Raw genomic sequence first — 27,251 nt, 5'->3', positions numbered from 1 at the left:
GTGTGTCATGTCATCGGGTTATTCTTGTCCTGTTTTTATTACTTTTACTATTATTTCAGTCACTGTGTCTGTTCATGTGTCAGCCGACATGTTGTTGTAGTCACCTAAAAGCATCAGCAGATAGCAGGAACTACATTTGAAGCACCGTACGCAAACATTTAAGCTACTGTATCCTCCACAACAAGTTCATACAAATGTTTCAGAATAAAAGCCTATTTAGAAAATGGAGGGATTCGCTCAGCCGAGGTTATAAGGGGCTTTTAATTTGAAACAAGTGTTGAGTTTGAAATGACAGTGAGATATGTTAACTTTACAAAGACAACGGTGGATAAAAAGTAAATATATAAACACACAGAGGGATTAATAAATAACGGACCGTCTATAATGTAGTTTGTCTCAAATGAAGCTGGGAGCCTCTGCAGTTATGGTGAGTAAAAGCCCCGCCGCTATTTGTTAATGTTATTACTTTATGTCCGACCGTGAGGATGTACCATTGTTTGCTTGATGCTAATGACAGTAACGTTAACTCAGTGGGTTGACAAAGTGCCTCTGCTGTTTCACACCATCATTTCCCCCTTTTACTCTGTGTGGTAACATCCCTAGAGGAGATATTAAAAACACTGGGGTGTGTTGTTATACAGTTGTCTACGGCACCAGATCATTCTGTGTTTCTACTGGTCAAAGTGACGGCTGTGATGGGAGAATTGGATCTCAGTGAAGGGCAAGTGGTCCATAACTTTAATTTTGGAGACAAAAAAATGTAGGCTTAACGCCCTGTGGTCCATTGCCCAATAGGAAATGTAGAATACTCAAAAGTACTTTAAAAGTGCTTGAGTAACTTTTTTCAGGGAGCAACGTTGGAAGTACTTTAAAAGTACTTGAGTTACTTTACTCAGGGAGTAACTGTAAAGTAACTGGTTACTTTTCAAAAAAGTAAGGCAGTAAAGTACTTTGATTACTTTTAAAATAACCCTTATCCAACTCTGACAGCAACAGACACAAAACATACAGGAATCCAGTGCCAGACCTAACACATCGACAAAAAAATGTTACATGATACATGGCCAGTTGCTGTTTTTGTCGTAAGCGTGTTACCCAGCATCGTCAGGGGGAAACATGGCAGGATAAGAACGAAAGTTAAGGCGCCAAAAGTCCAGGGAGGGCGGGAGCAGTGGTGGATGGGTCCAACAAACACTGACTTTCACCCAGGAGAGCGATGTCCGTGTCCCGAAAATTATTATACCAAACCCTGCTCATTTTTTCTCAACTCAACCACCTGTTTTTGTTGCCGAAACCTTACCATGTGCATTTGTTGTTGAAAAAAAATAAAAAACAGTCAATTTGTGGTGTTGTACTGCCATAGTGCGTTTATTTTGAGAGAGAGATATTGTATGTAAATGGTAAATTTTCTGTGAAAACATAAGTGTATATTGAAAACAGACAATGCATGCAACAGGTAGAACTTGACCCGGCATCCCAGGACGTCAACAACCAATGCACCAAGGGTACTTTGCACATCGTATCTGGACACAGAAAATCCATGACCAAACATTGATATGTGTTGAGGTCAAAGTGATAATGTGTTGCCCCGCCCCCCATCTGGGTGGTGCCGCCCATACATAGTCTAGTAAGATCCACCACTGCAGGAATCAGGGGCTATAAAGAACTATCGCAAATAATGGCATTTATTAAAACAATAACATTGTTCTGTAAAAACTGATTTAAAAACATGTCAAGAGAGCATAAAGTTTCTAAGTTCAGTTTCCACTGCAGTTCATTCGAGGCTTGTGGGGCGTGAAAGGAAAAGGCAGATTTACCCACCTCTGTTAGGGTGGTTGAGACCATGAGGAGAATCTGTACTGATGACCTAGTGTTATAGCTCCTAGAGCATTATGTCAGTATTATGGATGTGTACTGCAGTAATTCACCCAGTAAAGCTTTTGCAATAAGAGTTAACATATGGGTTTTTCTCACAGTGAAGAATATCATCATAGGAGTATTTATAGGGGCAAGAAAACTACTGTAGACTTTTTATGAAACAGTTGTGGGAGTATCACAGTGATTCAGAAGTGATTCAAGGTTTAGATCATTTTCAGTTTGTGTACAGGCCACGGAAAGTGGATACAAACAGTTCCTTTGCAGCTGTGCCCGAGTAAATGACAAGAATAAAACAAACAGCCACACTTTTCATCAGGCGATGTAAATGTTTGTGTTTGAGAAATCATGCCTGACGCACATGCAGTGCACACTGCTGCAGATCCCAAACTGGGGCCCAGGGACCTCCAGGGACCCTTGGGAGTGGCACAGCAGAGAAATAGTTTAATTCGATTACTATTTCATCCTGTAATAACTGCCTGGATCAGATACTCCCATTTCACTTTTGCTTCATAGGAACGTATGTGAAAGGCATGAAAGGAAACTGTCTTTTCTAGTGTGGTTTATTGATATCAGATGTTATGAAATGGGTGTCTGTTGCCTCGTGTGTCTGTTTGGGGTGTGAGAGCCCACGCTGGAGTCCGCCAGGACTCGGCGGGGAGGGACTTTCTGGACACTGCGCAACAAGTCCTGGGGCGCAAGAAGTGGATGATAAGAGTGAATGGCAACACGGCATGCAGCAGCTCTAACAGGAGAGGGGGTTTTATTGGATGATTAGGTACGATTTGCTACCTCCACTACATATTTCATTCATATATCCTGCCGCTTGGAAAGGATGTGTCGCAGTAAAGTTTATCCGGACTTTAAAAGCGCGCCGCTGGAAGTTTTCCCGCATGTCACCGCACAGAAACACTTTGGAGGACCTGTTGTGACACAGAATGGCAGAGATACAGCGTTCCATAGCTCGGATGGTTTACTTTCTCCTCGGGTTTAATCGCAAAAGTAGCGCAGAAAGTTTCCAGCTGTTGGGGACGCAGCAGGTGACCAGCAGGGCATGAGGTTTGGACTGCAGCTCGATCACAGGCTGGACTTGAATGTGACGGAAGGCAATGTGAAATGGTCCCGACTTGTCCCCGAAGCTGGGAGGATATAACTTGAAAGGAGCAAGTATTTAAAATAAAAAAAAGAGGAATCTCAGTCCACCATGAGAGCGCTGACTTTACTGTGCGTAATAGTCGGGCTGTGGGAGACGAGCCTGAGCAACAGAAACTGTCCGGACCTGATCGTTGACAGCTGTCACTGCTCTGCGGAGAGGTCCAAGGAGCTGAGCAGGCAGCACGTCAGAGTCAAAGTTGTGTGTGATGATGTGGACCTGATGGACACCCTGCAGCCCAGCTTCTTACCCAACAGAACTGTGTCCCTGTAAGTACGTTTAACGAACATATCACTGTCAACACCTTCCACCTGAATTAGAGGGACAGTATGTGTCCCTCGCAGCCCAGTCACATTGTGGATTTTTTAAAATGTTGTCTTGAATCAGGTGACTATTTAAACTTTTTGGGGAAATAAAAGTGATAAGTTATTTTTTATTCTCAACTGGCATAGTGTCTAATGGATGGAATTTTTCTCGGGGGCCTTGGAGCTCTCTTAAGGGCCCCTGGAGATCCTTAAACCCCAGTTATGGGACCTGAATGCATGGTCAAGAGCATTAAGTGTTATAAATTGATTCCACAAGGTTAAAAAGCTTTGACACAATTCAGCAGTACTGTAAGTCTTTTATGAAGGATGCATTAGTTTTTATAGGGGTGCACAAATTTAAGAAATCAATAAACTGCAACTTATATTCTTCATATTATTATCCTTCAAAAATATTGTAGTACAATGATACCTAGTAGGAAGGGTGGACGTTGTGTTTCGCCAGAAAATTTTGAGTATTAAACACTTAATTTGGTTAATATTTATGCACCAAATTTATGACATTTTGCATCAATTAATGGTCTAAATGCCTTACATTTTTATCAAAATAAAAGGTTGGCTGCTTTCATTTTTCGACTGGGGGAGACAAATGTTCATGTTTTAAATATTGAGAGGGAGGTTTGCCCTGCAGCCCCCTGAAATCTACACCTATGCCCACAGATTCAAATATCACAACTGGTTGCTAAATTCACCTCATATACCTCTAATTAGGATAGTAAAGGAAAACATAAAATAGATCACTTTGATTAACTCATTGAAAAAGTCAGACTGCCACAATGCTATTTTGTCATTGTATTACATTCAGAACCTTTCTAAAGTGCTTGTGTTTAACGCTTTTCAAAATCAAAGACAAACTAATTCATTATTTTATGGATTTGATAAAATTTAGTTCCATAATTAATTCCATGTATATAAAACCTGAAAAAAATAGTAATGTAATTGATAGGAAAATTAATGGACAACTACTCTAATAATTGATTAATTGTTTAAGTTATTAAATTTACCCCAAAATTCCAAGCCAATGCCATATGTGTCGATTCCAGCCTCTCAATTGTGTGGATTTACTGCTTCTTTTGTGGATAAAATTTTGAATTTTGGATTGTTATTTAGACAAAATAAGACATTTGAGATGTCACCACAGCCTCTCAGAACAGACTAAGCAAGTAATCAAAAAAACAATCAACAGATGTATCAATAATGTAGATCGTTTTTGCAATAATTTAACGGGTTATCTCATTGAGGTCTGTTTTGCTAGAAAATCTGATTACAGCAGAAGAAATAAGAACAGCGATAAGACACACAGTCACACAAGCACATTCAAACAGCATCAGAAACAATAATAAACATTTTTAAAATGGGCCAAAATTTAAAGTTTAACTTCTTTCAGTGGGTTGTGATGCTTAAGTTTTACCGTCTGTGGTAACTCATTCTATTTTAAAAAAATTAGAGGGCAACATTTCAGTATTTACTGGTGGGGTATCACAAGTTATCTCACTCTGAGATCTGCCCTGATGAGCAGTAGTTTTATATTGGAGAAGAGATGTAATATACTGAGGCAGCTTTAGTAGGAGACATTTATAAACTAAAATGATAGTGTGTAGTGCTTTTCTTGTTGCTGGTGAGGACCAAAATACTTTTTCATATAGCACACAGCCATTCTGTCTGCACTGCAAGTCCTTGTAAAATCTTGCTCTTATTACTGAACAACTAATTGAAATAATGGCAAAGAAAACTCATGTGGAATCTTAGCGGTCCCCAGAACCCACGTTTGAGAACCGCCGTCCCTGTGTAAGCCACATTAGAGCCTCACCTGTCTTGTGTTGTTACCACCTCCACATAAATCTTTTGCCTTTCACCGTCCTCTTTAGGGATATTATTTGCATTGTATTCAAAGTTATTCAAACATAGATCTTGCGCTTCAACGGGGACTTTGAGAAACCTCCCTTAGTATTCATCTGCGCCTCTCTTGTAGATGAAATAGCACTTCAAACACTCGAGGGGTTGATAACTTTCCCCACACGTTACCCCCCCCCCCCCCTTCTCTCTCTCTCTGCAGGTGCACAGATTGACTGCTAGATTAATAGACTGTTTTATTCTTGGAAACTTGAGGTCTGCCTCTCGGAGTGTAAAAGCAAATACTAAATGTAAAGGCCCTTGACAAGTTGCAGCCGACCACTAATTCTGAACTAAGAGCGCAGTTGATTAATGGTAGCACTTTGCTTACTGCAATTTATTTGGAGTGCTGTTTGCTTCCGTGTAGGCAGGGGTGCTTTTGTTCCTTTAAGTGGAGAATGGTTAAAGGCTTTGTTTTGTGTGCAACATTCATCAAAGTGGGGCGGTTTTTGTAGCTTGCAGGTACTAACGAAGTTTGATTTTTAAATTGGGCGATGTAGATAAACTGAGGCTTAAGGTTCTCCTCAGAAATATCCAGTACATATCAAACCAACCGCAGCTTGAAGCATCACAAAATGACACCTTTTCCTCAGTTCACTTGAGAAATGCTGTGTTATGATTAGATCAGTACAAATAAGCCCATTCCTCACTCCGTCCTATTCCTTGGTGAGCTAAATCCTACAGAGCCCTCGCCGGACAGGATGCAGTTTTCCTGCGTTAGGAAATGTGACCTTTGTCAGGCTGAAGTGGCCTCCCTGCTCGCTCTTTTGTTTAGATGTGCTGTGCAAATAAACAGATATGTCAGGGGAAGTATGCACATACCGATCCCCCCCTGTAGACTGCCCAACAAACCTCCTGAATGTCTCCCCACGTGCTCCCTTCATTTCTCTCCTGCTCTCACCACCCATGAGCTCCCTGTAGAGCCATTTCCTCTATGACAACTGTGTCACGTTCAAGTACACTAACCCAGATTCAAAATGCCACCTCTAATTAAAGGCGCAGATTGAGCTTTGTTGCTTCTCTTTTTCCCTTTATTATTGCATCTATAAAATGTTTATGAGGAACGAACCTTGCAATAGTGCAGCGCCTTGCAAATGCCAAGAAAAACAACTTAACAAGCAAATAAAAGAACATTAGCATAAACAAGAAAGATGAAACTGGATTGTATGTAAGAGTGGGTCAGTAACTCTCTGTCCAGCACAACAGCCTGGATTTACACCTCTGACTGTTTTCCTTATCGTTCATGGGAGGGATCGGGAGTCAAGGAGTTTGGAGCATGGTCTGACAGCTCTGTTGACCTTGGGATCTATCTGGTGGAATGGTTTCAGTGCTGCTGAGCAGCAGAGGCACTGCCTCTCTGCACAGCATAGCAGCTGAGATTGTAGCCGACACCTGTCTCAGGCAGAGCTCTTTAACAGGAAGACGCACCGCTTGTCCAGGGGAGAAGGGGGACAGATTGTGGAAGAGACAAGGGGATAGAGTGACGATGGAAGGTAGACATGGGGAAGCAGTGAAAGAGCCATTAGAGGAATAGAGGGACTGACAGAGAGGATGCTGGGAAAGTGGGGACAGGAAGTGTTTGGTTAAAATGTAACTTGATAGCTGAGCCTGACTGAGATGATGTGGCAGCTACTAACACGTTGTTTGGTTGGGGAGGTGCCTGTCACACAGTAACAGCTGATTGTAACTGAACGTCTGAGTCTCTTCACTGCTGGAAACTGCATGCAAAGAGAAACACATTGTGCACTTACATAACTAAAAACTTCTTACAAACTTCTTATAAAGTGTTACAACTGCTGCTGTTTTCCCTCTTGCTGAGCTGTTGGGTTGCAACTAGACCTGGTTGTATCATTTGCATATATTACCTGCTGAGTGTAGCCAGCCCACTGTTTGGGGTTTGAAATGACTTTAACATTTTTAAATGCAATTGTCACAGATTCAGGAGTACTATCCTGTACTGTAATCAAAATTATTTTAGTGCAGCAAAAAACATTGGGAAGATTTGCACCTGAATTTGATACTGATTTAAACCTTTGAAAAAAAGAGTTATATCAGTTGAAGTTAGGGATAGGGAATTCTGCTTATTTTTTGCGATTCTTTAGCGATTCCCTTTTTGATTTTTGATACAATTTCTGTGTTGATATTGCCACAATATTGTAGGGTTGACTTTTGGGGCTTCCACAAAAAAATTACACAATGAGATTTTTGACAAATAGTTATCAGTAATGTGGATATGATGATATTATAGTGGGTACAGGCAAATAATGAAATAGCTAGATCAGTCTGGTCAGTTCAGAAAATTACATCACTTCACTGTAATGCAGCCTTTCAAAGCAGGAAACTGTTATGATATCACAATATTCGATTTTATGTTAAAACTGAAAAGAAAGGACAATCAAATAATTTAAAGGAGTCAGAGAAGAAGTGAAAGATTAAAGTGATTTACTTACAACCTTAGCAAACTTCACAGGGAGGTCTCCAAATTTGGGGGTAGATGGGACATAGTGATTGAGCCAAACCAAAGAAATCAATCTGACAAAACCAGGCCTTACAAGCTCTACCTCTGAAAACAAATCACAAACCAAAAACTGAACTGTCTTTAAAAACAAAGAGCTTCATGCTGGCATTGATAAAAGGATTGATAAACTTGGAGGAATACATTTCCCATGGATCGGGCAATTTGGAACTGGATCTCAAGTAGAAAACGTTCTCGAGTCCCATCCCTAGTTGAGGTCACATTTTAGTCATTTGATTATTGATACTTTTCACCCAGCTAAAACATCAGATATTATTGCAGGAATAATTCTTTAGTAAACATTGATCCATAAGATTGAAATTGTTGACAGCTGGTTAATTTAGCCAATTTAAAGTACTGTTAAAGCAATGGTCAATACTTTTATTTCAACAATAGATCAAACAACTAAATATACAGTACAGGCCAAAAGTTTGGACACACCTTCTCATTCAATGCGTTTTCTTTATTTTCATGACTATTTACATTGTAGATTCTCACTGAAGGCATCAAAACTATGAATGAACACATGTGGAGTTATGTACTTAACAAAAAAAGGTGAAATAACTGAAAACATGTTTTATATTCTAGTTTCTTCAAAATAGCCACCCTTTGCTCTGATTACTGCTTTGCACACTCTTGGCATTCTCTCCATGAGCTTCAAGAGGTAGTCACCTGAAATGGTTTTCCAACAGTCTTGAAGGAGTTCCCAGAGGTGTTTAGCACTTGTTGGCCCCTTTGCCTTCACTCTGCAGTCCAGCTCACCCCAAACCATCTCGATTGGGTTCAGGTCCGGTGACTGTGGAGGCCAGGTCATCTGCCGCAGCACTCCATCACTCTCCTTCTTGGTCAAATAGCCCTTACACAGCCTGGAGGTGTGTTTGGGGTCATTGTCCTGTTGAAAAATAAATGATCGTCCAACTAAACGCAAACCGGATGGGATGGCATGTCGCTGCAGGATGCTGTGGTAGCCATGCTGGTTCAGTGTGCCTTCAATTTTGAATAAATCCCCAACAGTGTCACCAGCAAAACACCCCCACACCATCACACCTCCTCCTCCATGCTTCACAGTGGGAACCAGGCATGTGGAATCCATCCGTTCACCTTTTCTGCGTCTCACAAAGACACGGCGGTTGGAACCAAAGATCTCAAATTTGGACTCATCAGACCAAAGCACAGATTTCCACTGGTCTAATGTCCATTCCTTGTGTTTCTTGGCCCAAACAAATCTCTTCTGCTTGTTGCCTCTCCTTAGCAGTGGTTTCCTAGCAGCTATTTGACCATGAAGGCCTGATTGGCGCAGTCTCCTCTTAACAGTTGTTCTAGAGATGGGTCTGCTGCTAGAACTCTGTGTGGCATTCATCTGGTCTCTGATCTGAGCTGCTGTTAACTTGCCATTTCTGAGGCTGGTGACTCGGATGAACTTATCCTCAGAAGCAGAGGTGACTCTTGGTCTTCCTTTCCTGGGTCGGTCCTCATGTGTGCCAGTTTCGTTGTAGCGCTTGATGGTTTTTGCGACTCCACTTGGGGACACATTTAAAGTTTTTGCAATTTTCCGGACTGACTGACCTTCATTTCTTAAAGTAATGATGGCCACTCGTTTTTCTTTAGTTAGCTGATTGGTTCTTGCCATAATATGAATTTTAACAGTTGTCCAATAGGGCTGTCGGCTGTGTATTAACCTGACTTCTGCACAACACAACTGATGGTCCCAACCCCATTGATAAAGCAAGAAATTCCACTAATTAACCCTGATAAGGCACACCTGTGAAGTGGAAACCATTTCAGGTGACTACCTCTTGAAGCTCATGGAGAGAATGCCAAGAGTGTGCAAAGCAGTAATCAGAGCAAAGGGTGGCTATTTTGAAGAAACTAGAATATAAAACATGTTTTCAGTTATTTCACCTTTTTTTGTTAAGTACATAACTCCACATGTGTTCATTCATAGTTTTGATGCCTTCAGTGAGAATCTACAATGTAAATAGTCATGAAAATAAAGAAAATGCATTGAATGAGAGTGTCCAAACTTTTGGCCTGTACTGTATGTGATGGGTCACCAGCAGTAATGAACCTACAGATAATTATTACCTGATTACAGTTCTCTTCAGCTTTGTATGATTTTTTAATGGTTCACTATCACCGCTCTCATAGTCATCTTTGTCAGCATCAGGCGGGTTGTATTTAGCAAGAAAAGCCCCAATGGTATATTCCAGCTATTCTGTTGCCACTTCTTCTGTAATTTGTAGTGGGACTGTGCGTGTGCTTAAGCCTTTAATTTGTTTCTAAGAACTGGCAACAGGCCATGTGGCTAAATCAGCCACTGAGATAGAGATACTTCCTGGCAGCTAAGGATCTGTTTTTCCAATCGGGAGCTACAGTAAAATGTAGGATTTCGCAGGTCATTGAAGAAGACTTTGCGTCAAAATAATAAATGCTAATTTCTCAAAAAAAGTACTTTTATTTACGGGTGAATCATTTTTTGAATGACTGTTGTAGCAATGCAGGACTCGCAATGTTTCTGATTTAATGTACTTTCAGCTGCTGAAAGTGATCCTCTTCTGGATTTGCGCATGTTCTTTGATGGAACCACGCTAAGCTCCTCTAAAGCCCTGTTGACTCTTTTTCGAAGGAGAGAAAACGAAGGCATTTGGTCTGGAACAGACCCAAATCTGGAGGTGTTTGGCATAAAGTAGCCTGCTCTGTGGGCCCTCATCATCGTCATCATCATCCTTCTAGAGACAGACAGGAGGGGCTGTTTGTGGTGTCTAGAGGGAAGTGATCAGGACGGGACTGTGGCTGCCTCCAAACCACTACAAGAACATGTCAGTCATCGTACCAGGGTAGAGAAAGACCCAGGAGGCACCGCAGGAAGCATGGCTGTAAAATAGCTGGTGGTTTTACATCATGTGCTGCGGCACTGTAGGTGGACAACTTGTGATATCATCTATAGCATGATCAAAAGAGTCGGAGGCTAGTATTGATCTGTGTGAGCAAACCTGGCATGTCAGAACACAATTCATTTTCTTGTTTCTTTTCCTAAAATGGCTTTCTGCATTCTCTCATCTTATTTTTTTGTATCGCTATAAATATAATTCTGTGTATTCTCCCCCCTCCTCCTCTCTTATTCACTCCCTCTCTCTTATTTTCCCTCGCTGTTATTCCTTGGGGGCTTTTTTCTCGTCTGCCGAGGTGCTGTTTGTGCTCTACCCTCTTCAGAGTTCTGAGTACTTCTGCATGAATATTTCATTGACATGCACACATAGCCCGTCCATATTCTCCTGTGCATTACCTCACTGACAAACCCTGCGAGTGCACACACATTCACAGCGTAAAATGCCCTAAATGATGTGTCACGCATATACATAGAGTCCTGGCTGTTAATCTAAAGAGACGTGACCAAAATGACCCTGATAGAATGTGTTGTATCTAACATCTCACGCTGTGAGGAGTCATGCCAATCTCCCTTTCTCTCTCTGTCCCTCTGCCTGCTTCTCTTGCGCTTATCTCCAGTGATATGGAAGATTTAAAGAAAGCAAAAGGTTCATCTTTAGATGAGTGCACTCTCCAATATCAGTCGACTAAGCCCCAGAGGGTGTAATACTTTTAGATCCCCAGCACTCTCCCCTCTGCGGCAGCTAAAGCCAAGAACATTTGCCCTTGAGTTATCCGTGTGCTCAAGAACTGTGAGGTCAGGGCCTGATCTGTAATGCTGCTACATGTTAGAAGCCGCCATTCTCTTTAATAAGCACCTATTGATTAATCTCTTTACCATAAAGGGGTTAGCATTCTGTCAAGGTTTCAACTTGGGTTCTGTAGATTTCTATTGATACACTGCTCAAATTGGCTGCCTGAAAAGCTCTGTAACTACCGCTCATGTGGCGGGCTTTAAAGAAACAGCTGATCGGTTTTGCTTTCGGCAATAATGATTCACTGATCGAGAGTTCATGACCACGGCAGGAGAGACGAGTCTGTAAATTCTGCTATAGCCTTGAAAAACCAAGAATGTGTCGAAAGCCAGACTTACCATCTAAAAATATTAGGTAAAGATAAATACAGTGTCTGCCAAGGATACGTCTCTGCTCTGCTATCCTTGCCTCCTCCCTATACCGCTGAGTAAAAGTTACTTAGAGGGTCATAAATTTGAGAGCAGGGGAGAGTAACTTACAGCTTGTTGTCTTTTCCCTGTTTTCTGACTCATTGTAAAACAAGGCGATTAAAACCCTGATGTGTGTTGCTTCTGTTGCAGGGTGTGATCACAGTGGGAAGCATATTAGCTCTCCTTCCCATCTAGCAGGGGCCTTGGCAGGCCTTTATCAGTGCCGTGTGCTGGTGTGTGTGTGTGTGTGTGTGTGTGTGTGTGTGTGTGTGGTGTTCACATGCCGGTTTGTGTGTGTGTGTGTCCATGATGTGTGTGAATCAGGGAGTGATACTGCAAGGATACAGGGTGTTTATGTAAAAGTCATGACATGTGTCATGTTGTATATTTGTCAGTTAAAATGCCCCCTCAGCTCAATCAATGCAAGTCACTGATGTTGTATGGTTAAATCACAGGGTAATGAGCTGAATACTTTAAGATCTCTCATGACTCTAAGTGGTTACAGGTAGCCGAGGGTTTTAAGGAAATGCTCTTAAATGTGCTTGAGAGCATTTTAAACATCAACTCTACATGTTCTTGTCTTTGGAAAATCAGCTGATGATTCATGGTCTAGCTCACTGGGTGCCTCTATCTCATATAGATCCTGTTTATACTTGGTTTTGAAATGTACTTTGGGCAACCAGGTCACAAGTGGACAATGCTAAATACAAGTGTAAACAACCAGCAAGATGCATCGTGATCTTATCACTCAGACCATTTGCCCAGGTGGTCTGGGATGCATTTGACCACATATCTTTTATAGTATGAAAACCAATGTATCCTGATAGGCCTTCCCCGTCAAAGTGGAAGATTCTAAGAAGTGAAGCAGTCTTTTTTTCAAGCAGTGTGCGGTGGACTTCTTCAGCCCCCAGATAGAACTGCAGAGTGAGCGCTCCTTGCTTTGATGCTGCTCCTCTGTGCAGGCAGCTGCAGACTCAGGGTGAGTCTAAGTGAGTCAGAGGCAGATGCCTGGAGGAAGACAGGCTTTGCCCAGTCAGGCTTCGAGATAACATTATCTTCTGCCTCCTGCTCAAAGAGGTGAGTTTATGGCTTGCAGCGACAGCCTCTGGCTTTTGCTTGATGTTTGGTGATGGCAAAAAAACGTGTTTGCACATTTCGGAGCCATCGTTTGCGTAATTAGCACGCATTAGTTTGGAGGGCTAACTTGGCTTGTTTAATATATTATGTGAATGTTTTTGTCACCCTGAAGTCAAACCCGTTCAAACTCTGTATGGAATGAATAGTTGAATATTTGTATTGAACAGCCAAATCTGATTTGATTGATTTGACTGACAAGGACTATGTCATCAGAGCAGGATGAGGTGACTGTTTTGGGTCCATGTCATTGGTCCGACAGCCCATTGGTCCGACATCCCATTAGTCCGACGGTCCGTGGATCTGAACGGCTCCCGGCGGGCGTATTTCTACCTTGATGGTGCGCCGTGACTGGCTCTGGGTCAGCTGGGAAAGGCTTGAGGCGAAGCAGGCTCACAGCTTATGTGTTTGCCACTTTCTTTTTCATTTTAACCCACACCATGACCTTTTCTAACCCTAAGCAAGTGGTTTTTGTGCCTAAACCTAACCAGACCTTAACCACAGGGCATCATGATGATTTCAGAACAACGGGACTTCGGAACAATGGGTTTAATATGGTCAGAACAATGGGATGTCGGACCAATGGGCAGTTCCCGACTGTTTTTTGGTTAGAGTGAGCTAACACTCTACATTGGCCCATTTTAGAACAAGTTGGATGTAGTGTTGTGTGAATGCTGATCGATTTGTGTGATGGAAGGAGATGTGTTGGGTACTGCTGACATTGATATCCGGCAATACCTACACACCCGCTAATGTGACTGGTGAGAGTGTGGATAACTGTGTGTGGGGCCCTTTGTCCTTCTTGCAGAAGTGATGTAGGCAGTAATGAGATGGTCAGCTGAGTTGCATGATAGATGTAGGTGTGAAAGCGATGTGGCATGAGATGTGTACACCGGGTCAAGATGAAAAACAATTCTTGGGTGTGTTGAAAAGTATTTTATTGAATCTGAATCCACTTTTGAATCCATCCAACTTATCAGATCCATTTAGGTTTAACTTTCAACATTTGTATCTGACTAGTTTTTTATCAAATAAATTCAAAGGCGGGAAAATCTCAATCACTCTTTGTTGTAGGCATTAAAAGACTGGAGGTCCTGATACAAAATTGTTAGGTTGGTAAAATATTGCTGTAATTACAGTAAGAGTCTGAAAGTACTGAAAGTGATGTGATGCGACCCCAACACTATTCGGTACTACATTTCCCATGTGCCCACTTATTTTGCGTCAAGTGAAGGAATTTGCTGTATTTTGTGCAGTGAGGAAATTCAACAATGGCACACAATGTAAAACTGCAGTGTAAAGGTTGGACGAGCCTCCAATCTCCAGCAATAATGTCTTTTATCAGTTTAATGCCAGCTAACCAATACCTTAATTTCATATTTAGTGTCAAAGTGATATACCCATAACATTTCTTTCCTGGAAAGAAACAAGTTACAGTATCCTGAAGCTAGCCAGAATGAGGTAACACACTTTAAACTATATTCTGTGATTCAAGGGAATTCTTGAAAGAAATGAGTGAAAACATCTCATTCATTTGGCCCATTTGTACCATTAAAACTCCTGACTTCACATTGTGGTCTGTCATATAACGGGTTGCATCCGAAGCAGATGTGCTCTGTTAATATGTACATCTGTAGGTAACCCCTGAAGCAATGTCTGTTTCCTGTCCAAGGTCAATGTTAGTAGATATGAAATATGTTATTTTGGTTAGCAGCGTCTAGTAACTCGATCTTCTAAAATAACAGAGGCTTTGGCTGCTTGAAGAGAAGTGGCTAGAAATCTTGAGGCCAGCGGATCCAAATGTTTGTAATAGTTCACATTGTGATCTTTACTCCACTTGGTCCTTGTGATTGGTGCATTGGATGGCGTCTGTTGGAGCTATTTTTGAATCTCTTCTCCTATAATAATATAGTTGGATGTCTCTGGTGCATGGCAGCCTGGCTAGTTTCTAGAGCACTGACTTTTTAGTTGGACCTCACAGAAATATCCCAGCTGTGGCGTGGAGGGAGAATGAAAGCCAGGGCTCCTGTTTTAGGGACGAATTGATATGGATCTCACTCACTGTGTTTAATCACTTCTGTAGCCTCAAAGCTTAAGGACTGAAGCAGACTGAGACTTTGGAATTATGAGATGTCGGGGTGCAGCTATAGATTCTTTATCAGTTAATCTGTTGATTACCTTGTCTCTAAAATGTCATACAATAATGAAAAATACTGATCACAACTCCCGAAAGCATAAGGCCAATTCTTTAAATTTCTTGTTTTGTCTGGGCAACAGCCCAGATTTTCTTTTCTTTTCTAGTTTACTATTATATAAGACCAAGAAATGCGGCAAATCTACACATTTTAGAAGGTTGAACCAACAAATGTTTGCAATTTTTATAGAGAAAGTACTTCCCTGATATCAAAAAACGGTGTTAATTTTCTGAAGTAAAAAGAATAAGAAATAAACTCCAAAAAATGTATAAACAATAAATATATGCTATTCTATGACAGGCAACCACCCGCCACAGTTCAAAATGATCATTAGCAAATAAAATTCTCATCATAAATAAATTTAATAAACTGCCATACCAGTTCTGGTATAACAGTGTACTGCAGTTCTGTGTATTATTTGTTGAAGTGTTGTTGCCATACCCCAGCAGAACACAGCTCATGAGCTATTTAACTAATGTTAGCATCTGTATTACGTTATATTTGCCCCCTCCCATATTGACTCCGTGGCTATGGCCTTGAATAAACTGTCCAACTACATGAACTTTTCAACTTTATAATTTTAAGCACAAACACGTCCAATGCCATATGGGAGCATTGTGAAAGTACAGCGTTTACAAGTTATAAACTCGTGGTCAGACTTCTTGTATGTATACACGTCTGGCTGTGGTTCCCACTGACACACAGTAAGCAATGACATAAACCATTTGCTGCTACCCACAGACACAATACTGAATCCGTGCACTCCTCTCTCATTGAAAGCAGCTTATCCGCAGTGAACATAATTGATAATGTAAATAGAGAGTTGGATGGACGCTCCAGAAGTTTGTCATGGGCTGTTTACATAATGTTCAATTCTGTTTTTCCTGTGATTTCCTGGACGTTACGCAGAAGCCTGAGATAGGCATGCAGAGGTCGGCGAGCAGACGCGCACACACAAACACACACATACGTGCAGCATAGCACAGCACAGGACACGCATGAGTTTGCACAAACAGAGGCTGCCTGTCCCTGAGTGGGATGTCCGTCCGCAGAGGGAGGTGTAGTGGTCTGTGGAACAGAAGAGAGACCTGGGACAAAACACAGTGACAGCATTAATATCTCATGATCTCAGTGTTGACTACCTTCACTTCATCACACTGTCCATGTGTGGCTTAAAAAAGAGCTGCTGTAGGTTTTCGGAGCTTAAAATGATATGTTGTAGAGTAAGGCCCTGGACATAGAAGAATAAACTCCACTGGGTGGCTGAAACTGAAACTGTTTTGATGGCTTTGGTTATTTTTCAATAAATCTGTGTGTGAAATATTGTGAAATTGACCCATTAAGTCTTTCAAGTAGTGTCTCACCATGTCCAGTTGACTCCATGCTGGCTCATATCTGCTGCAATTTTCTGCTCTCGGAGAGCTTTGTGTCAAGATGAATCCAAACTGACAGAAGCCCAGTAGGATATTGATGTCTGGATCAACAACAATATAAATCCATATGAATTGTTGCTTACTCACTTTTTGCCTCCCCAAATGGCTGCCCGTAAATCTTGTGGTTCATTCCCACACAGCTTAGGTAGGCCTATTCTGATTGATTTGTGGAAGAAGAGAGGTATTTTGAACACTGAATTTTACAAGCTCCCACATGCCTGATTCCTGTTTGCCAATCCTCGCCCCTTAAGACTGATTGTCCAATAGCAACTGTAACTAGCCACAGCAGGCCTGTCAAGCTTTGGATATCTCAGACACTAGCATGGCTCGCTCAGGCCCCCAGGAAGTGTGCCGTGCTTTGAAGTAAATTTTCATAATGGCCAAACAATGGAATCACAAATGATGCCACTGAGCCCAACAAGACTGTTTCCCATAGACTTAAATTGTGAAAGAGACATCTGTAAACCAGTGTAATTAAATCATTCTATCCCCATTCAAGTTAGCAGAGGGCTAATCCAGAAGTAAGCCGATTGGCTGGGGAACATCTATACTGTGCTTGCACTATGGGCCCAATGATGCAGATGATCTGGGTAATCTCAATCCCAGAGAGTTGAACTTATTTGGCTACAGGAACCACTGTGCAACACTGCAGTTCATTCATGGTTTGGCTAACTGTCTTACTACTTACAATACCTTAGCATTATTTACAAAGACAAGAGGCCTGACATTAGCTACCTATGTTATTATGGGGTCACAGGTTTATTTGCTTAAGTAGCAATAGTGTCTTTCTATTTTTTGGTTTGGGGAGTCGTCCGGTAGCCTATTTCCACTGTTGTCTCGTAAAAGTGAAGCCATTTGAAATTACGAACATCGAAGCATAAATCTAACCACCATGTTGCTTGTCCAGGTTAGTTTATGTAGGCTTACGCTTTGAAATGATCCCTGTGTTAAGTTAGAATGAGTTTTTTGATTACGTATTAATTAAGAATACTGTAATATAATACAAGGGCTAACAACGCCATATATGAACAACTTACTCTATGTCTTCCAGATGCTAACCTTGGCCTAGTACTTAGCTTTAGTTGCCATCTTTTTGCAATATATCCAGTAGGTACAGTAGCTACCATTGGCTTATTTAACGGACCTTTTATAGGCTATTTTGGTCCCCCCCCCCCTTCTGGCCCTAGGCCGCTGCCTATGCTGCCTGTAGGAGGATCTGCCACTGGAAATGAATCAGCAGAAAACATCAGAAAGTCAGCATATATAGTTTTCAACTAACTCACAGAGTTTTAGCATTTTCAGCTAAAATATTCTAGTGACAATCGGAAAATTCAGTTGATAAAATCCATGGCCATCGGCTTGAAAGGAAAAGTCTGCTTTAGTTTACGACTGTATGAAATCAATAATCTTTTTTAGATTTGTACAAATCTTGAGTGTTATATCTGCCTGTGTTATCACTGCAAACTGCATATATGATGAGACGAGATGAGATGAGATAATCCTTTATTCGTCCCACAGCGGGGAAATTTGCAAGAATATGTATATTCTAATATAGCAACAGCAACTAAGGGATGCAGGGCTAGGAATCAGCCAGTTATCTTTTCTAATAGCTATCAGCCAAATGACCAAATGATTCTTCTGATCTGGCTCTGCTAATTTAGTCCTGATACTTGCTCAGCACTGTCTTATGTGATTTGACTTTTGGCCGCTAGTCCTTTGTAAATATGTTTAACTCTGAAGTAATTGAGATGTGATATTCTCAGAAGTTTACTTTTGGGGCAGACCCAAGTGTAAATACAATCTTGGATGTTGACATGAATTTGCTGACACGAGTTTGTGTCCATCCTGGCCTTTGGCTGAGAGGGGACTTCCTAGATTCAGTCCTGCTTCTTGTGCCAAGACAACTGTTATCACTCTGGGGAGAGATCGGTACTTTCCCTCTAAGAATATGCAAGCTTGTTAAAGTAAGTAACAAAATATACTTGAACAAATGCAGAATGTGCAGCATGTATTTTTTTCTGTTTTGTCCAGAAAAAAAATGCATTTTCATACCTTCTTGTGACCAAATTGTTTCTTTTTGTTGGGCTATGACCAGCTCACATGTCTGTTTGTGCAGTGTGAGTCTTCACCATGACATTTTCAGTGTACACACTTCCGCTCTGCTCCCCTAGCAGTTTGGCCAGCAATTTGCCCGTTCAGCACAATGCATTGTGGGATCCCACTCCTTAATCCTAGGGTTAAAATTGAGTATACGTTCCCTGCCATAACGAGTGCTCTGTCGTCAAAGAGGAGAGCGGTGACACATCCCAATTACCCCTTTCCATCTAAACCTGACCAATCACTCCCAGAACCTTGTTAAAAGAAGATGGGAAAGTGGTGGGGGAGTGTGACGAAAGGATCTGACCTTGTGCAAGTGTGTGTATGCTTATGTGTGTAGGTGGTCATATGCTGACAGGAGATACGTGACATCACACATGCAAAGAAGGGCTCTGTTGCCAGCAGATCACATGGGCATGCACAAATCCACAGCGTCACAGAGACAGAGCAGCCCTGCAGTGGATGATTTAAGAGCTGGCTGAAGCAATCAATATTTCAGCAGATATGAAATCTAGAAACGCCATCCAAGGTGTATTTAAAATGATGTGAATCTGGGCAGTAGAATAAGCGCAATATAAATCATTAGCTGCTCGCCCTGTTGTAATGTAGCTTACAGCTTTGTATGAAATTGTGTGTTTGTATGGGTGAGGAAAGGGGAAGCAAGATTTTACAGGATTTTAAAAGTGACTATATGGAGTTTATAAATATTCAGTGTATTGCTACTATAACCATCATCACTACTACTGCTACCTCCAAGTATTGCCACAAATATTAAAGTGAGAAAGAGCAGCTATATTGATCTGTGCCTTCAGTTAAGACCCTGGCATATTACTATTGTTTCATATCTGCAGATTATAAATATTCAGGTCTTTTTGGTCATGGAACAATCACAGTTGAACCTGCATTCATTGATTTATTTTCTCCTTGCGAGAGTACAACAAGCTCTCAACACAATATTGACATATTATCACCTGGTAAGTTGAGACAGAAAATGTGTTTGCAAACTTATACATATCCAGAAGACACAGAGCAATGCTAGCAGTCATTTAAAGTGATGTTGCTGACTACACCACAAACAGAAGTCCAGTATTTGCTCTCCTTTTAGCTCTGTTTTAGTCTCCACCAGATCTTTAGTTGCTAACTGCTCTGGTGTGTCACTAACTTTGTCCAAATGCTTGTCGATGCTGGGACTAAAAACAACCACCTGCCGTGCTAATGACAGTAGTAAAGCTGAATAATAACAGTATATATCCCTAAGCTAAAACACTCAAGGACAACTGTGGAGTTGGATATGATTTTCTGTGGGTTTGTCACTGCGAGTGACCCCTTAATCATTATTAATGGCCAACTGATCCATTGTTGATAAAAAAATGTGTAGCTTTAAAGTTTACATGGGTATTTTTAAAGCATTAAACCCTTCAAACTCAGGAAATCTGCTTTATCAGGACTGTATTGGAGTGGTTTGTTCAGATATTGTTGACCGCTTGCAACATGAGAAACGACGTCACAAATGGAGCAATGCCTGCCAGCTAGTTGAGGCAGTCAACTTGAGCTGCGCTGATCCATACACACACGTCATCCATCACTCTCCATATGTCATCTACAAGACACACCCTCCCAAATTGACGGTCCTTTTAAATCTTCCCAGCTCCCATGTGTGCTTTCAGCCCCACCCCCACCCTAGCATCCACCTGCAGGCTTCAGCTAAGGGGGGGGGGGGGGGTATTTAATCATCACTCCCCAGTATCTCTTGTAAACATATCTACGGGGAGCGATGAGGCTGGAGTCTGCATGCCAAACTCTAACTATGTTCTGCTGTTGAAATAAACATTTAAGACATGAGTTGCCTGACTGAACTATCATTACATTTTGACTGAAAGAAAAAAAAAAAATCTAAATACTGATTGGCAGGGATCATGCACCGATCTGACTTCCTGATACCAATACCTGGGCTTTTAGTGTCAGCTGATTCCGAGTTCTGATCTGATGTCAGTTTCTAATTAATAAGCTATATGCGTGACCTTGTGGTGTTGACTTTGCTCATTCTTTTATGAATAAAGCACATCAGGCTTGACTTAAACATTGCTTTCCTAACTTTGTAAAACAAAACATAACAAATGAATACATATAATAAATAAATATACATTTGAAATAACTTTAAACAGTTCACGTTTGTATTTAGCTCCCTCAGCTATGCATTCTACTGATGCATGACTTAGTGCCAAAGATACTAGATTACTACAAGATGGCCCACCTACAATATACCCCCATTGTATGAAATGGTATACATTTCCGGTCTCCTAAGTAGGTGTTGTCCCCCGTAGCCCAAACAAAGACCATGGAGAACCGCCAATCAAAGACGAGTATCCCCAACCTCGCTTGGTTATAGTAGATTAGCTGGGCTAACCGTTAGCCGTTAGTGGTGTCTGTAATAACTCAGTAACTCAATAAACGGTCCATGAAAAAAATATTTTTTCCAGAGGATATCTTAGTTACAACATGATTGAGCTAGCAAAGCAGTTTTGTGTTGCTATGTGTGGTATTTATTCAGTTTTGGGAAATCATGATGTCTAGAAAGCATCAGTGGCTGCAGCTGACAGGGACAGCTAACAGCAGCAAAGCTAACATCAGGACGTCATCTGTTAAAAGCCTCCCGTTGTCGGATACGACATGAAACTACTCCAGTTAGCTCAATCATGTTGTAACTAAGACATCCGCTGGGAAAAAATATTTTTAGTAATCCAGTATCTTTGGTGAAACTGCACTGATTTCAGCAACAGAGAGGAGATATCTGTTGCCAGATCTTGCGAGAGTGTGTTGTTGAGACAGAAACAGGTCTTGAACAAAGTAAATTTTCTCCTGATCTGAAATTTGCCATTTTGGTGTCGGAATATTCTGAAGATATGTGGCTTGTGATAAATGGGTCTAATATCTGCTTCCGTGACTATGGGGCGAAAGAATCTGCCATAATCTGTAATCATGTTCATTTCTCCCACTGAAGTCAGTGGACTCAGGACCTGCTGTTTGTCTCCTAAAGGGGCGTGGTGGTCGCAAATCCCACGTGACACTGATACAGGAAACTGACTTGCAGTGGACCGTCTTGGTTTATCCACTGTCTTTGTTAGTACCAAACAGCAACCTCCAGGGCTGAAAAAGAAGCCCCACAGTGCCAAAAACTGCGGTTCCTTAAATTTCCACTTGAGACATGTCAATCCCCATAGAACTTTACAGTGGAAAATAATATGTTTTTCAGCCTGGTACAAAAAAAGATTTTGGCCTCTTAAGCTAATTTTTCTGTTTATGACAACTGTAAGGGGGTACATTTTTATATAATTCACCAGTTTAAATGTTATTAAGGCTTAACATTATGAATAACTAGGGGCGGGGCTGCTTTAAGTGACAGGCTGTCAACGAGGTGTCATCACAGCATATCAGTCAAATCCACTCCTTGCTCCACCACAGCTCCATCCTCTTGTCCAAATATGGTCACCTTTGGCTCCCAAAATCCAAGATGGCGACGGCCAAAATGTCGAACCTAAGGCTTCAAAAGTCCACAAACCATCAGTGATGATATTCCAGCTATTTCAGTCAGTGTCGGCCTGATATCTGATATCAGAATCAGATCAGTGCATCCCTACTGATTGGTGCACAGATGTATGTGACATTGCCTGAATCATGTGAACCTCAAACCAGTGAGAAGACCTCTGAAGAAACAGCACAGATTGAAATCTTTCAAGAGAAACTTGTTGAAGTTTGACAAAAAATATCGTGGCCTCATTACCGATGCCGAGAGGCTGATTTGGAAATATATTTCAGGGCCTTAAGCTTTGGTTAGTTCATGCTTGTCATGACCCGTCAAGTTACCTAGATTCATGTTTATTTATCATCCCTGTGTTTCCTGTTTTATTTTGGTAACCATTGTCTCATCTCGTTTCAGATCCCATGTCCTGTCAAATTTCCCTCCTTTGTGATTCCTTGCCCCGCCCTAATGCGTTTCACCTGTGTGTCAATGTGTTTCACCTGTGTCTCATTGTCTCCCTTGTCTTAGTTTATCTAAGTCCCTGTCTCCCCCTTGTTTGTTGCCAGATCGTCTTTACCCTTGAGTTAGAGGCATAGCGTTTCCCTAGTGTTCCCTTTGTGTGTGTTTTTGCTTGCGACCACCCTTTTTGCCTGTCGTTTTTGGATACTTTTGCCTGTGTGAATGACCACTCGTGTACTGACCTTTGCTTGATTAAAAAAACCCTGAACTTTCCTATAACCAACCAAAACATTTCTTAAACCTTATGTGATGTACTGCACTATCTGTGAAGTCCTGCTGTATTACAGTGTTTGGACAAACGGTGGATGTTATTAGCCGGGTGGATGAGTAGACAAGACACTCCAACAGCGGGTAACACAGGCCTTAGGTAGTCTAACAAGTCACAGTGGGATCATAACACTGGACTGTACTGTACGTGCTGTAGTGTGTGTGTTTTAGTGTTGTTGCACCTCCTGTTAAGTTAACGATTGCCGTTCTTGTTTCAAGATTCAGGTTTTTTGGGTTAAAGGTTAAAGTTAACCATAGAGTGCTGATGAGTAAGGGGCGCTGGAGAAAATATACAGAAAGACCTCACAAGTATAGGAGTATCCGTGGAGGTGTGTTTCTGTGTGTGTCGGTGTGTGTGTGTATGTCTGTGTTTGCAGTCTGGTGTGTTTCGGGGAAAACTCAAGCTCCAAGGCCCAGTGTGTTGAGTAACGTGACTTGATTTTGTCTGTGTGTATGTGCCTGCCAGTAATACACTCAGCAGGAAGTCCTGTCCAAGCACGACTTTTCCTCTCTTGCCAGACAAATCCATCACTTGAAGAACATATGGTTCTTTACCATCCGGCACAGACATAATTCATCTAAAAAAGTAAAACCAAAAGGGAAACATAGCGACGTCTGTCAGTGAAATAATCAAAATGAAGGTGCTGCATCGCCTCTGAATATTTATTCATCACTTAAAGATCCCTGTGGTGCGTTTCATCGATTTGTTTGCTGTTGTAATGTGAGCAATGGATGATTGAAATCTGCTGAACCGGCGTTTCTTTAAGCTTTTCTATTAGGCCGATATTTTGACATGGAGGAGTGGAGGGTGGGGGGTAGGGTTGGATCATTACCCATCTTAACCACAGACGGCCATAAACAAGACGGAGACGTGGCTGGGATGAGTAATTTACAGCCGCAATCTCATCAGACATAAATTCTTATCTTTTCCCAGCATATTGACAGTCAGAGGATAAACAATTTATCAGCAATTTTAAGAATTTTTTCCTGCAGCTCTATACATGTGATATTTACAAATGTACCTCCCTTCACTCGTTCTGTATGCTCACCTCATCCTCTCTCCCTCATATCTTTTTTTTCCCTCCTAAACAGAAACCTGAGTAACAACAAGATCTCCCTGCTGAGGAATGGCTCCTTCTATGGCTTGGCTGCCCTGGAAAAACTGTGAGTACTTAAATCAAGCTCTTTACTGTTTTGTCCTCCCCTGAGTCCTAATAGCTGTCATCACAGGAGCCGTATCGCTCTGTAGCGGGGAAAAGGCAAAGGGGGGGACATGGTGGGAATTAGGAGATCCTTGTCGAAGGTTTACCCTGCAGAATTCTTGCCAACGATTTTCACCTTTCAGCCTTCGCGCTTAACCTCACTTGCCACAGTAAATGTCTTAAAGGGGCTAATATATGGCATCATATAAAGGCCTAATGCAGTGCGCTTTGACAGATGGACTGACGGCACCGAGTCCATGTTGATGAGTCCCACATCATATACAATGTCCCGGAGGGCTGTATGCGTGCAGCCTGATGATGAGCTCTGTGATGGCTGTCTTTTCCAGCCTGCCCCCTGAAGTCAACTATTGATTGCCTTCACCTCCGTCCAGCACCAGTGATCACTGCTTCTCTACCTGATGGTGACACTGACATTGGCTGATGATGAGGAAATCACAGAGGGGCTGAAATCACACAGAGAGGAAGGCTTAATAACTCTCTCCCTTTCAGTCAATCATCCTCAGATGTATGCATGCACACTCTCGCTCACACTTATAAGCGCGCATATTAAGCTCACACACACACACACACACACACGCTACATCAGCAGCTGCTTTGAATATTATTCGAGTCGGTTGGCCCCACATCTCCCTGACTACTTGACAGTAAAATTCAGATTGTAATGTCAGTGGAGTAATTCTGCCCCTCTTCCACTCCTTTTTGGGTGGCTGTGTCGCCGCTCGACCTACAGGATGATGTCACCTGTCTCCTCGGGCCTTATTAGTGCCATTAAACCGTTCCACCATCATCCCTCCAGCTCCATAGTGATGGAGAGATGATTGCGAGGCTTTTAAGGATGCTCAGCCAAAGGTTTGTCGAGGCTGACCTCTCGGAGCAGCGTTTTGCAGGGCCTATCCCTTCCTTCACCTCGCTCTCTGGGTACAGCCTGTCCATCCGTTGCTGCCACATGCGGTATTTGGCAGAGATATGTTTGTCGCTAGCGGTTGATGCCAAGCCAGGTAGCCTCAGTGAGTTGAAAGTGGTGGCCAGCTGTTCTCTCGTCTGGCCCAGATGACTGACTGCCTGCCTGCCCGGCTGGCTGACTGACTGGATCCGAGAGTTGCGGTGAATTGGCAGCTGATTGACAAGCTTAATAACGCATGGGTGTGTGTTTGCACCACTCGTGCTGCAGCTGTGGACATTGTGGGGCAAGAATGGAAACATGGTGATCCCAGAGCAAGTTTTTCTTTGTTTGAAATGGAAATGAAATTAGGCCCTCTTCATTTAAGGGCTAGTTTGGCCAAACTCCACAAAATATTTTCCTATTAACTACTGGTGGCATCTAGCCATGCAGATGATTTTGGATTAATTTGTTCTGGTGTTAAGACAGTCTTCTGCCCCCACTCTGATACAAAGGAGGTGATAAGAATTTAATTTAGTGCTGTGATAAATTGTATTTTCATAGTCATTGCTGTGGGTGGATCATGAAAAAACAGAACCCTAAACAAAGACATGCAAAAGGCCCCAACACCTCTTCTACAGAAGAGCAAAACACAGAGAGCCTGTTGTTTTTTCTTTCTTTGGTTTTGTATCTCTTTGTAGTCATTTTGTTTTTAATTGTGGTTGTTTTGTGTCATGTTGTAGTTGCTTCATGTCTTATTGAGGTAATTTTGTGTCTCTTTGCAGTTCCTTTGCATCTCTCCATGCTCATGTCGAGCCTTGTTCTGGTTGATATATGTTAATTTCAGTGACATTCTAATGGGGTGCAACTCAATTAATCCCTAAGTTTGATCTATAAATTACAAGAAAATGGTAAAACATGTAGATTAGTGTCCCCCAAAGCCCAAGATGACGTTCTCAAATGTCTTGTTTTGTCCACAACCTAAAGATACTGATGTTGATGTAAAAAACAAAGAAACCAGAAGATATTCACATTTAAAAAGCTGGAATTAAGAAATACTGACTCCTTATGCCTCCCTGCGAAAGTGGCCAGAGGCATTACATCTTCAGGTTGTCCGTCTGTCCTATTCTTGTGAACGCAATATCACACCCTGAGGGAATATCTTCAAATTTGGCACAAACGTCCATTTGGACTCAATGGTGAACTGATTAGATTTTGGTGGTCATAGGTCAAAGGTCAAGGTCCTGTGACCTTACAAAAAATATATTTGGTCGTAACACAAGAATTAATTGACAAAATTTCACACAAATGCTTAACAGATTAAATTAATTATGAAGTGGTGATATTTTATATCCAAAAGGTCAAAGGTCAACTTAACTGTGACATCATAATGTCCTGCCAAAACACTTTTCTGGCCATGATTCAACTCACGCACAGAAGGGGACACATTTGGTCAGATCCTGAATTAGTGACACTAATCTTGGGTGCCCACCTTACAACTGTATTAATTGTATGGCTCTTCTGTGCTGCTGGGGGGATGGTGTGTGTGAAGCATCCATGTTTTCACTGACGTGAATGTGAATTGTTGATGAACTTACGGAGACATGCAACTGAGAGGTGGTAATTCTAGTTTTCATAATAAATTACTTAAACTGATGAATCGATCATCAGATTAGTTGGCGAGTCATGTAATAGTTTACAGCTAATCAGTAAATCATTGCAGCTCTAGACAGTTTGCAGGTGAAGGCCAGGGGGCCCTGACACTTATGGCCCCTGGGCCTGGACCCAGTAGGCCTGTCCAAGTAATCCATTCATGATCATCATGATATGATCATTCATTATTAACACACTAAGACTGCAAGAAATGCAATGAGTAAGAAAAATAACTTTTATTAACAAGTGCAATCAGGGTCCGAAAATTATTGCTACCATGCACCAAATAGGGTAGATTTTATTTTTGGTGAGTAAATCTAAGAAGGCACATTGGCTGGTAAATGTTTGTACCAAATTAGTCATGTAATACAAAAACCATGCAAAGAGTCTCTACCGTGTTTTGGTATCAGTTACAGCCATGCCACGCTTTGACACTCATGTAGGAACAGGGACTTTGTGCATTCAGGTGCACCTTGTA

At 41.7% G+C, this 27,251-nt stretch overlaps 1 protein-coding gene across 2 annotated transcripts in view; it reads left to right on the top strand.

Annotated features, from left to right (window-relative positions):
• The first annotated feature begins 2,450 nt into the window (after window positions 1-2,450).
• adgra1b (adhesion G protein-coupled receptor A1b) overlaps window positions 2,451-27,251 on the top strand; it is a 247,673-nt gene continuing 222,872 nt past the window's right edge. The window contains exons 1-2 of one of the 2 annotated variants that reach the window (XM_078176317.1): window positions 2,451-3,297; window positions 24,110-24,181. In XM_078176317.1, the coding sequence (XP_078032443.1) occupies window positions 3,080-3,297; window positions 24,110-24,181 (290 nt within the window). In that variant the 5' untranslated portion in view covers window positions 2,451-3,079. The remainder of the gene's footprint in view (window positions 3,298-24,109; window positions 24,182-27,251) is intronic. The other variant, XM_033613474.2, reaches the window with a different exon arrangement.

Source organism: Epinephelus lanceolatus, chromosome 17 (genome assembly GCF_041903045.1).
Source record: "Epinephelus lanceolatus isolate andai-2023 chromosome 17, ASM4190304v1, whole genome shotgun sequence".
Classification (NCBI taxonomy): domain Eukaryota; kingdom Metazoa; phylum Chordata; class Actinopteri; order Perciformes; family Serranidae; genus Epinephelus; species Epinephelus lanceolatus.
Note: the sequence above shows the minus strand (reverse complement) of the source record. Positions and strands in the feature narration are given on the sequence as shown.